Below are 10,893 nucleotides of genomic sequence, written 5' to 3' on the forward strand. Positions count from 1 at the left end.
TACATGTAAAAAGGAAACGTGATAGTTTTATAAGGATAGTGAGGCTGAGTGAAGTGGGTGAGTCTTATATATCTTTTGCTTTCTTTTTTTGTACTCATTTGTTTGACTGTATCCATCAACTAAAGGCATTTCTCTCCACTTTCTCCCTCTCTGTCTATCCTTTTTTTTTCCCCTCAAATTTCAATCAGTAAAATTAATTTAAATATAAATTAACTAAGGGGCTTGTAACTCAAATAATTAAGAACATTTACTCATGCATTTGAGATCCTAGTTCAATTCATCTTCTTCTCTAATATAACTTATTTAAAAATAAAAATAAAACCAATATAATAAAGTAATTTTCACTTAGAAACAATTTGTTCTCACAAAAAAAATTAAACAATTTTAGTAATATAACAAACTATCTTAATTAGAGAATGACCTCAAACTAGCAGTGGGCTCAGTCATCAGTGACAGAGACCTTTGTCCATGCCCCTGCCCTATAAACTTTCACTTTTTTCTGCATTCACTTCTGCATCTAACCAAACCACACACGATGAAGCTTCAAGCTCTCACTCCTCCCACACCCATTTTCTTCTTCTTCTTCTTCACCATCCTCCTCTTTTACCCTACCGAGTCAACTCAGCCTCCATATGCCTGTGACTCGTCCCAGCCATCAACCAGCTCCTACCCTTTCTGCAAAACCGCCCTCCCCATCAACCAAAGAGTCCAGGACCTGGTCTCGCGCCTCACATTGGATGAGAAAATCTCCCAACTCGTTAACTCGGCCCCTCCGATTCCTCGACTCGGCATCCCGAGTTACGAGTGGTGGTCCGAGGCATTACACGGCGTCGCCGACGTCGGCAAAGGAATCAATCTTTACGGCACCATTTCTAACGCCACCAGCTTCCCTCAAGTCATCCTCACCGCCGCCTCCTTCAACGAACACCTCTGGTACCGCATTGGCCAGGTGAGTCAGCTCACCGAGTCAATCAAAACCCAACTCGACCTCTGTTACTTTTCTGGTCCAAAAATTACAACCCATTACTTTCTCTTTGCTGCACATCAAAACCCATGTCCTTGTTTTTGTGTTTTCATTCGAAATAAATATTAAAAAAAAATGAAAACTTTAATTTATTTACTTTGTTCATTAGGTGATTGGGACTGAAGCTAGGGCATTGTACAATGCTGGGCAAGCAACAGGGATGACGTTTTGGGCACCAAACATTAACATTTTCAGGGACCCAAGGTGGGGGAGAGGGCAGGAGACACCTGGCGAAGACCCATTGGTGGTAGGCAAATACGCCGTGTCGTATGTGAGAGGCGTTCAAGGCGATTCTTTTGAAGGAGGGAAGCTCAAGGTCGGTGGTCGTCTTCAAGCTTCTGCTTGCTGCAAGCATTTCACAGCTTATGATTTGGACAACTGGAAAAGCGTCACGCGCTTTGGCTTCGATGCTCGTGTGAGTTTTCTTCTATTGGTCCATTCAAATTCTTGCTTGGAATTTTTTTTTTTTTTCTTTTTTTTTTTCTTTTTTGTTTTTGTTTCAGTCACTTGGTGACTTTATTGGGCAAAATTAAGATTCCTCCTTGATTTAAGTGCCGTAAATTATATATTTAATTTGATAAATATTGAGTAGAACTTTATTGGGTTTTGAATTTGTCAGTTAATAATTCACTTCAATTAATTTTTCATTATTCTTGTGTGTTTTGCAGGTGAGTGAACAAGACCTGGCAGACACATACCAGCCTCCATTCAAGAGCTGCGTGCAGCAAGGCCAAGCCAGTGGCATAATGTGTGCTTATAATCGTGTCAATGGGGTTCCAAGCTGCGCAGATTACAATCTCCTAACCAAGGTTGCTAGAGGCCAATGGGATTTTCATGGGTACTTTACTTTAATTACAAAACGCTAATGCTTCTTTTCTCATCATGGTTTGTTTGGAGTTATCTACTTTTGCGATCACCGTTTTCCCTTTGATTGTGGACATTTTTACTGTCATTTTTCATGATAAGATAAGATATTGATTCTGCATTGCTGTCGACATATAATTAACAGTTTATATTGGTTGAAACTTCATATTTTCAATGCTTGACCAGTTGGTTAAATAGTGCGCTCGTCTTCTTATACCTAAGTTTAGAGTAATTTAGAATTTTCTCTGCGAGAAAAAGACAAAAAATGATTGATAAAATAAAATTTCTGTTTTTAACTATCGATGTCAATAAAATCCAGCTACCGATGAGCTTGAATTCGAAAATGATCAGGTACATCACGTCGGACTGCGATGCGGTGTCCATCATTCGCGATGTGCAAGGGTACGCTAAAACGCCCGAAGATGCAGTCGGTGATGTGCTCAAAGCAGGTAATCTGGGGCCCGCCCTAGTCTTTTTCCACTTTGTTTATTTTCCCATGACATGCCACATGTGTCTGTTTCTCAGTTTCTGAGTACTTTTTTGTTATGTAATGTCAAACCTACCCCTGTTGGGCTGTACATTCTGTGCGCATTATCTTTTGATTTGAGGTCAGGGCCCATTTGTGGATATGTGGGCCCAACCACTTTATCAAACTTTATGGGCTTTTGCTTGAAAGTCAAAATAATAAAAAAAGTAGCTGGTCCTTCTTCTTCTCTTAAAATGGACTTCTAGTTCTCCTCTTTTCGGATGCACCGCTTCTAAGCCTATTATCAATTCCCTTTTTCTGCTAACAAGTGAAAAGAAAGTTGGATTGTTTTAGATCCTATCAAAGATAAGATACATGAATTCTAAAATGAAACTGATTTGAGTCAATATCTGAAAAGGAAAGAAGGAACCTTTAGATTATGGTGTCTGATTGGTACAAAATTTGATTAAAGAAATTTCAAAATTGGACTTATTATAATGTGGTATTGGAATATGGTCATGTGACATAATTTGTTCACGTGTTGTAATATAACCGTATTGTCTACACATATTATAAAACGTAAACGGGTTATAACACTTAATCGTATTCCAATACCACGCAGTAGGGTAGTGGACTATCTCTAACATGCTTCTACATTTGACTAAATGTTGCAGGCATGGACGTGAACTGTGGATCCTACTTGAAGGATCACACTAAATCTGCAGTTCAGCAGAAAAAGCTGGATGTGTCTGAAATAGACAGAGCTCTCCGCAACCTCTTCTCTATAAGGATGAGGTTAGGCCTGTTTGATGGCAGTCCACTCGAGCAACCTTATGGCAACATTGGTCCAGACCAAGCGTGCTCCAAGGAGCACCAGGCTTTAGCCCTTGAAGCTGCTCAAGATGGCATAGTGCTTTTGAAAAACTCTGGCAGACTTCTCCCATTACCTAAATCAAAAGCCATTTCTCTTGCTGTCATTGGTCCCAATGCCAATGCTTCAGTAACACTTCTTGGAAATTATCATGGCCGTCCATGTAAATCCATAACCCCATTAAAAGCATTGCAGGGTTATGCTAAGTACACAAATTATGAAGCAGGCTGTGACACAGTTAAGTGTCCCCAAGCTACAATTGATAAAGCAGTTGAAGCAGCAAAAGCAGCAGATTATGTGGTTTTGATTATGGGGCTGGACCAAAGTCAAGAGAGAGAGGCGCATGACAGAAGGCACTTGGGCCTGCCTGGAAAGCAACAGGAACTCATTTCCAGTGTGGCTAAAGCTGCTAAAAAACCTGTTATTCTTGTGATTCTTAGTGGGGGTCCAGTTGACATAACTCCAGCCAAATATGACAAAAAAATTGGAGGCATCTTTTGGGCTGGATATCCTGGTGAAGCCGGAGGAATTGCCCTTGCTGAAATCATCTTTGGTGATCACAATCCAGGTAAATTAATTGACAATGAATTTGTTCAAATTCTAGATTGACAGATGATAACATTTTCTTGACAAAATGCTTGAATTATTTAATGTTTGCTATGCAGGTGGAAGATTGCCAGTGACTTGGTACACACAAGATTATGTCAAGATACCAATGACAGACATGAGGATGAGGCCTGACACAAAAACAGGTTATCCTGGGCGCACTTACAGATTCTACAAAGGCGGAAATGTTTATGACTTTGGTTTTGGCCTCAGCTACTCCAACTACATTTATGAGTTTGCCTCTGCAATAGCTCAAAACAAGCTTTACTTAAATGAATCATCCATTAGTTCCAAAGTTAAGTCCTCAGACGCCGGCCGTTTCCGTTTAGTCCCAGATTTAAGTGAAGAATTCTGTGAGAAAAAGAAGTTCCCAGTCAGAGTTGCGGTCAAAAATCATGGGGAGATGGTTGGTAAGCACCCTGTGTTGCTTTTTGTGGGTCAGAAGAATCCCAACAATGGAAGCCCAATGAAACAGTTGGTTGGATTTCAGAGTGTGATATTAAGTGCTGGGGAAAGAGCTGAACTTGAATTCATTTTGAACCCTTGTGAGCACCTCAGCCATGCAAATGAGGGTGGTTTGATGGTAGTGGAAGAAGGTTCTTATTTCTTGCAAGTAGGAGATGTAGAGTACCCTCTTGATATCATAGTTTGATTTATGAAGGGTTGCTTCTTGCAACTGCCAATTTAGAATGGAAGTATGATTTCATTTTGAGAATGAAAATCTTTAATTATGGAAGCATAAATGGGAAACCAACCTTGAGCTGTTTATAGCTCTTCTTTGTCCTCCATTGTGTTGATTGAACTACTGCTTCATCTCCCGTGCACAATAGAGACAAGACCAAATTTAAAAAAAAATGCAATGGAAAGTAAATTGGAATTGAACTACTTGTATAGTACACTATAATACGATACGGTACATATACGATGGAACATACAAGATAATTACGTTAAAAAGTATGAGACATGTGACTTGCAAGTGAAGATTGAACGTGAACAAAGTTTTGCTGGGACCCTCATATTGTTTGATGTGGTAAGACTAACCACTTAAGGAAAAATTAATTGCTTTGAATATCAGGAATATTAGTGCAACAATAGGTGAAAGAATTTTATGGCATGTTTACTAATCCGTAATTGGATTATGAGGAATTGAATTGAGGAGTTGGATTGAGGAGAATTAGATTCCGGATTCCTATTGAAGTTGTTTATTAAATCATATGAATTGAGGAGAATTAGATTCCGGATTCTTATTGAAGTTGTTTACTAAACTATATAGAATTGGGGTAGGAGTGATACTAATTGTTAAAATGTCCTCCTTGTTGGGTTAAAGTAGATGGCAAATTTGGAATTTTGAAAAATGTGTGAGGATATAATGGGTAAAAAAGATGAATTCTTAATGGGTTAGTTCTCCAGGAATTATAATACCACCTCCCATCCAAGAATTGAATTCTACCAAAATCAGGAATTCAATTCCTAATTTTGTGTGGGCCCCACTTACTTTTCAATTCCTGATGAGAATTCCAATTCCTGATTAGTAAACACACAATTAAAGAGAAATTAGAGCAAAGTTGTCCAGAGTTAATAAACCAAGAACAGGAGCTATCTGTTGTGACAGAAATAGCATAAGAGGACTAAAAGAAAGGCAACAAAGTACTGAGAATATCAGTCAAATTTAATGAAATGATGATGTCTAGATAATCATTTTGCATAAAGATGATGTGCATCGCTGATATATATAATTGCGAATCATTGATGCATGTGAGATCCACAATGAATTATGTATATCAACGTTGCTTTTTGCGACGTGTGCGTCAAAAGCGAAGCTCCAGTTGGTAAATGATACAAGTATAGCCTAAATAGTAAAAACCAAGTGGAGCTGGTTGATCGGTGCTGGGAGTAGCAAGGACAACCTCGTGACTTTGCGGAACAGCACTCATATATTTCTTCAAAAACCAAATCAATTAGCAGCATTGTCCAAAAGGCTAAAGGACTCGATGATCTATAAATATGCTCAAACATTGATTTATACAAGGCATCTCACCAGGTGACAAATGTCTCAGGATCACAAAAGTTTTTCAAGTATGTTTTCCTCTGTTTTCGCCAAAAACAATGCAGCTGCGGATTCATTGTTAAAATATGTAGGATACCGTCCAAAAGACTTTGGCAAACAGAGCTTTATCCTTGGTAGGATTCTGGCTTTGCCCAAATACAACACAGTATTGTACATACAAAATTGTAGGGAAAATAATGCACAACACAAATTTTAGTATACATATAGCGTCAACTTTGTGTGAAACATCTCAAATTGGGCGTGCTTGGGAAAACCATCATTGGTACTAAAAGAATCAGAAGAGTTACATAGGCAACTAGAACGTGAGATTCCCTAGCTAGAGAGCAATAGCTGACGCTTACTTCTCCTTTGTTCCTTCGGAAAATGGCAACTACAAATCCAGGATCGTCCCTTGCATTCCATGTCATGGCTGGAACAGTCACCTCGCGCGTCCCATCTGGGTGGAAGTAATCATGGAATTCCTGAGTGTGGGCACTGAAAACAATCCTGCAAACAAGGAATTAACAAAACTGATTAGCTTACAGGTGAAGATGTGAACTCGGCATTTGAGGTACATTGTGAGTTGTAAATTGGAGAACACATTCATGGATTAATATAAGACGTGAAGCCCTGGAAAATTAAACATTGGAAACCCTAATTTAAATTTTCATTATGAGATTTGCCCATTTCAATTTTACACTTAAGGAGGATCAATCAATTCCATAACATCAAACTGGCGTTACCCACCAGTCTGACAGATGTGGACACTAGCAAGGGACAAGTGTTAAACTGAGGAATATTAGGTGATGATTAAATCAGTAATTTCAAATGCAAGTGGACCATGAGCAACATCTGATTGGCACATCAACAAGAATATTTTGGGAGGAATTCAGGAAAAGGTCACAATAAAAATGTCAAAAAGAAATCTGTACGAGCATAAAGTAAACTGAGGAACATTTCAGCATTAGAAACTTTAGTAACAGAAAATTAGTGGAAATCTGGATAATGGAACAAGTCGTGGATATACCAAGCCTGGTTAAACAAAGAGAAAGCCAAAGCGTCATTAAACCCCACCCCTCACAGAAAACATAAAAAATGAAAGTCTACTCCTGAGATTTGTGGAATTTATCCCCTCAACTTCAGAGCATGATATTGTACCATACCCCACCATCACAGCAATGGAAAGTCTGAGAAGGTTCCAATAAGGAACTTGCATAGAAATTTCTCTTTTAAACCCTATATGTTTTGCAAAACAGATCATGACTTCTTTCCTTTGTTTTCCAGTGTTTGGCGTGTGAATGGACAGTTCTGTACAAGCAGACACTGTTTTTATAAGGACAGTTCTGTACAAGTTTCATTTTTTGTTTCTCGTACATGCAATTATTTTGTACTCTCTAAATCAAGTTAATTATATTCTCCTTCTCTTATATCAACCAGAGAAAACAGTTAATCAGAAATAATACCAGACCTAGAAATATGAGATATCAGAATACTCTGAAATGGTGACAAGTTAAGACCATTGCATATGTAGACAATACACACAGAAGTTATGACAATCAGAGGAGTCATCTCCTTGAAGACTAAATCGGGTCTCGCTAACATGCTTTATTTAAGAACACACATGCGGCATTTCACTAGACGATTGTAGAAAATGGAAAAACATGGTCCTAATAAGCAAGAATGACAGTATCATAAGAACTCTTCCTCTGAACATGAACTCACCTTGGTTTGAGAGCTTGAAAGATATATTCAGTAGCATTCGGAGGTAGCTTGTGTAACAAATTGTATGGCCCTGTACCAACACGTCCCCTAGAATCAAAGGGTAAACAATTTACAATTAGCATGAAGTAAAACTTCCAGCCATTGTACAAAATGAGAGATAACAAAACAAAATAAACAGCACAAACTGATAGCCAGTCTTTTACTACAGCTTCTATGAGGTCAAATGTGAAAAACCCATTTGAACTAATTCCTATCAGACGTAAAAAAAAAATGGAAGTAAAAAACAATTGCTTGCACCTACCTGCCGTCCAATATGCTTGAACTCCTACTCCTATCATAGTTAGCAGCAGCTACAGTTTGGTTTAATGGGAAATGAAGCAAGAGCACAGGACCAGACCCAGATGACATAGCATTCTCTCTCCACCCAAACTCATAAACCTTCTTCCTCACTCGACCATTCTCATCCATTCCCTCAAGCTCGGTTCCCATCTGAAAATCCATGCTTTCACTCTCCACCACCTTCTCCACACTGAACCTCAGCTCATTGTTCCCGCAAAGCAAAGCCACGGCATTGAGCGACACGAAACTCACATTACCGATTTCGAAGGCTCCGCAACCGGCAGAGTCAAGACCCGGAAATCTACCCGAAACCCAACTCACCAAATCCGCACTTAGCTTATCGCACTCTCCGACATCTCGGTCGCCAAGAACAACGTGAAGTGGCAGCCCGAGAAATGGACCCAATACACGCTGAAATTGGTGAATCACCGAAATGTACTTGGAATTCGGCAATTTGTAACCTCGGGCCGAGATATCGCCCAACACTAACAGCATATCGGGCTTCAAAGTTCGGAAAGAATTCTGCTTGATAAAAATTCAGGCAACTCAGTAGTAAATAAATGGGGAAGGTGGGGGCAAAATGGGGAATTGTGTTTGCTGTTATTACCGTGAAGAACCTGGACAAGTAGTAGTCTCTGAAGAGGAGGTTGAAGTAGCCGGCCTCGGAGCCCAGGAGGAGGAGATTGGCGACCATCATGACCTTGAGGTCGTCTGGGCGGTCCTGGTTGGGTTCATGGCCATGGAGGTTAGGGCAGGAAGGAGATGAGACCCACTCTTCATAGATGAACAGAGCTGAGACTGCGATTAGGGGCAACAATGGCTTCCACCCAACCGCCATTGTTGCAGCAAATTGAGGGCTTTGGGAGTTTGGACGAAATTGAGGGCTTTGGGCCTTTGAAAGCAAGCCATGGATCGGTCCATAAATTTTTAATTCGTAAATACTTTAAAAACTAAAAAATAATACTATTTTTACTCGAATACAATATTGGACTTTTTTTTTTTAAAATCAAAACGTTGAAACGTTACAGGACAACTAAGACTTTACATTTCATTAAGAAATTAAGATGACATTAACTTTTTAGGTCACAAGATAATATTAATTTCAACTAAAAGGATGACACATGCTATGCATTGTGAATGAGTGATTGGTTGAAATAAATAATGAGACTTAATGACATATTTACTTATGATATCGGAATGATTTCAGTTCATGTTTTTTATGTGTTTTCTATTATATGGGTATTGGAATTATTCTAATTCATCTATTTTCCTACGTTTATTAAATATAATGAATCAAAAATTATGTAAGTTCCATATGAAAATCCGTAATCAAGTACTCTTAAAATCATTAATGAGATCAACTAAGGGAGCAGTTGATTGAGTTCCAATTCCTTGATTACATATCTGAGTTCCCCAATTTTTGACTTCCCCTCGTTCCTGATAAGTAAACATGCTAATTAAAAATTGTTAAAAAGAATGAAGGGACTATTTTACATTTTCTCATTGAGGTTGACAATAAGAGTTCTCCAAGACCCACACATATTAACAATTGTCTTCCCAATTTTCATAAATCAAATTAGCTTTGATTCCGATTCCAACCAAACAATTAGTAAACATACTAATATAATTAGCCTTATTACCATTACACTTCCAAACACTTAATAAACAGTCTAATTTGGGTATGCATGTTTCAGTTTGCTTCGTCGTACTCCAACTCTTTTTCACTTCGTCTCCCTGTTTCAATCCTAGATAAAGTAAACATGCCAATAGCCACGATATAAAGTTTCAAATTTTAAATAAATATTTCTTAAAGCCTAAAATCTAAACTAAAAGATTTGTCATGGCATATAATCGAAAACATTAGAGGGGCCAAAATGCAATTTCCACATTTGTTGATTTGGACTAATTTAATATATTTTCCTCGTGTGGGCATCCAACAACCACAGTGTGTCACCACCAAACTACATGTAGTTTTGTCACGCTCCAATATCATATTATTCTTAAATTGGCAATTACTAGTTACCACCACCGACCACCCTTACCATACATAAGATAACCCTGCTAAGAATTTATAATCACAATTTCTCTTTCTGTTCGTAGCCACGTGCTTTCTACAGAAATCCCAAGTACAAATCTAAACGACAACAAAGAGATTTGCAAAGTGCTGGTGGTAATTTTTTCACACAACAAAATAATACGATTAAAAAACGACTTGAAGTTAGTAGATTTCGGTTGACTATTGCTTGACATGAATACGAATATGACACGACTCGCTAAATACAAATGATAAATAGGTGGTGTTAGTGTTAAGCTTAGTAACTCAATTTTGACATAATAAACATATTTAAATAGTATATTCATTTTGTCATTTATTAGTATTATATATTGTATGACGAATAATATAATGAAAATACTAGTTTTTGTGGTTTTGTATGTATTCATAATTAAGTGAATTCTAATTTGATAACTAAGGTATAAGTGATAGGTTTGGGTCATAATAATGGAAACTTACTTTAAAGTTTTTAGCTCAAAATAGAAGTAGTTAAACCCAAATACAACAAGATTATAAATAGATTAAGTTAGGGCTCGAGGCATTTGATACGATTAATTAAACAGATCGGATTAGAGTTAACTATTTTTTAATTCAAACATGAAATTATATGACCGCTAAACCCTAAGAAAGAGAAAGACTATAGCGATTATGCAAGGCTATATATCTATTTATGAAATAACATAGGCATCAAGGATTGGCATTTGAAAATATTCTCTTTCCTGTACAAAAATTGAGAAAGAAAGAAGAAAGACATCTTCAGTCATGGAATAAAAAAAAGTGATCACATTACCCAAAGTGTTTATTCGACATGCATTGTGGTGTTCTGTTTCTAAAATTTTAACAGGTTATACAAACTTATGGAATCAGGTTGCTTCTTTGAATAACGTTTAGAGTTACAACA

The 10,893-nt window shown here is 37.8% G+C and overlaps 2 protein-coding genes across 2 annotated transcripts; one reads left to right on the plus strand and one right to left on the minus strand.

The window, feature by feature from the left end:
- Positions 1–430: 430 nt before the first annotated feature.
- On the plus strand, positions 431–4,615 carry LOC103333002 (putative beta-D-xylosidase 7). The gene is made up of 6 exons (XM_008235799.2): positions 431–949; positions 1,134–1,439; positions 1,693–1,862; positions 2,240–2,337; positions 3,029–3,793; positions 3,891–4,615. The coding sequence occupies exons 1-6, from the start codon at positions 536–538 to the stop codon at positions 4,481–4,483; spliced, it is 2,346 nt and encodes a 781-aa protein (XP_008234021.2). The 5' UTR covers positions 431–535; the 3' UTR covers positions 4,484–4,615.
- A 1,297-nt stretch (positions 4,616–5,912) lies between these two features.
- Positions 5,913–8,833, minus strand: LOC148919501 (uncharacterized). Its single transcript, XM_089047626.1, has 4 exons — positions 8,547–8,833; positions 7,902–8,461; positions 7,601–7,687; positions 5,913–6,385 (listed from the first exon to the last, which is right to left on the minus strand). The coding sequence occupies exons 1-4, from the start codon at positions 8,775–8,777 to the stop codon at positions 6,109–6,111; spliced, it is 1,155 nt and encodes a 384-aa protein (XP_088903752.1). The 5' UTR covers positions 8,778–8,833; the 3' UTR covers positions 5,913–6,108.
- Between the last annotated feature and the right edge of the window lie 2,060 nt (positions 8,834–10,893).

The sequence above is a fragment of the Prunus mume genome, linkage group LG2 (genome assembly GCF_029339155.1).
Source record: "Prunus mume cultivar Tortuosa linkage group LG2, ASM2933915v1, whole genome shotgun sequence".
Lineage (NCBI taxonomy): Eukaryota > Viridiplantae > Streptophyta > Magnoliopsida > Rosales > Rosaceae > Prunus > Prunus mume.

What these genes read in the sequence shown, in the direction of transcription:
- LOC103333002 (XM_008235799.2), top strand. Translation starts at nt 536, where the DNA reads ATGAAGCTTCAAGCTCTCACTCCTCCCACACCCATTTTCTTCTTCTTC. An exon ending in TCTGGTACCGCATTGGCCAG is followed by an intron (nt 950 to 1,133) that starts GTGAGTCAGCTC and finishes TTTGTTCATTAG; the next exon opens with GTGATTGGGACTGAAGCTAG. An exon ending in CGGTGATGTGCTCAAAGCAG is followed by an intron (nt 2,338 to 3,028) that starts GTAATCTGGGGC and finishes TAAATGTTGCAG; the next exon opens with GCATGGACGTGAACTGTGGA.
- LOC148919501 (XM_089047626.1), bottom strand. Translation starts at nt 8,777, where the DNA reads ATGGCGGTTGGGTGGAAGCCATTGTTGCCCCTAATCGCAGTCTCAGCT. An exon ending in TCAAGCATATTGGACGGCAG is followed by an intron (nt 7,688 to 7,901) that starts GTAGGTGCAAGC and finishes CTTTGATTCTAG; the next exon opens with GGGACGTGTTGGTACAGGGC. An exon ending in TTTCAAGCTCTCAAACCAAG is followed by an intron (nt 6,386 to 7,600) that starts GTGAGTTCATGT and finishes CCTTGTTTGCAG; the next exon opens with GATTGTTTTCAGTGCCCACA.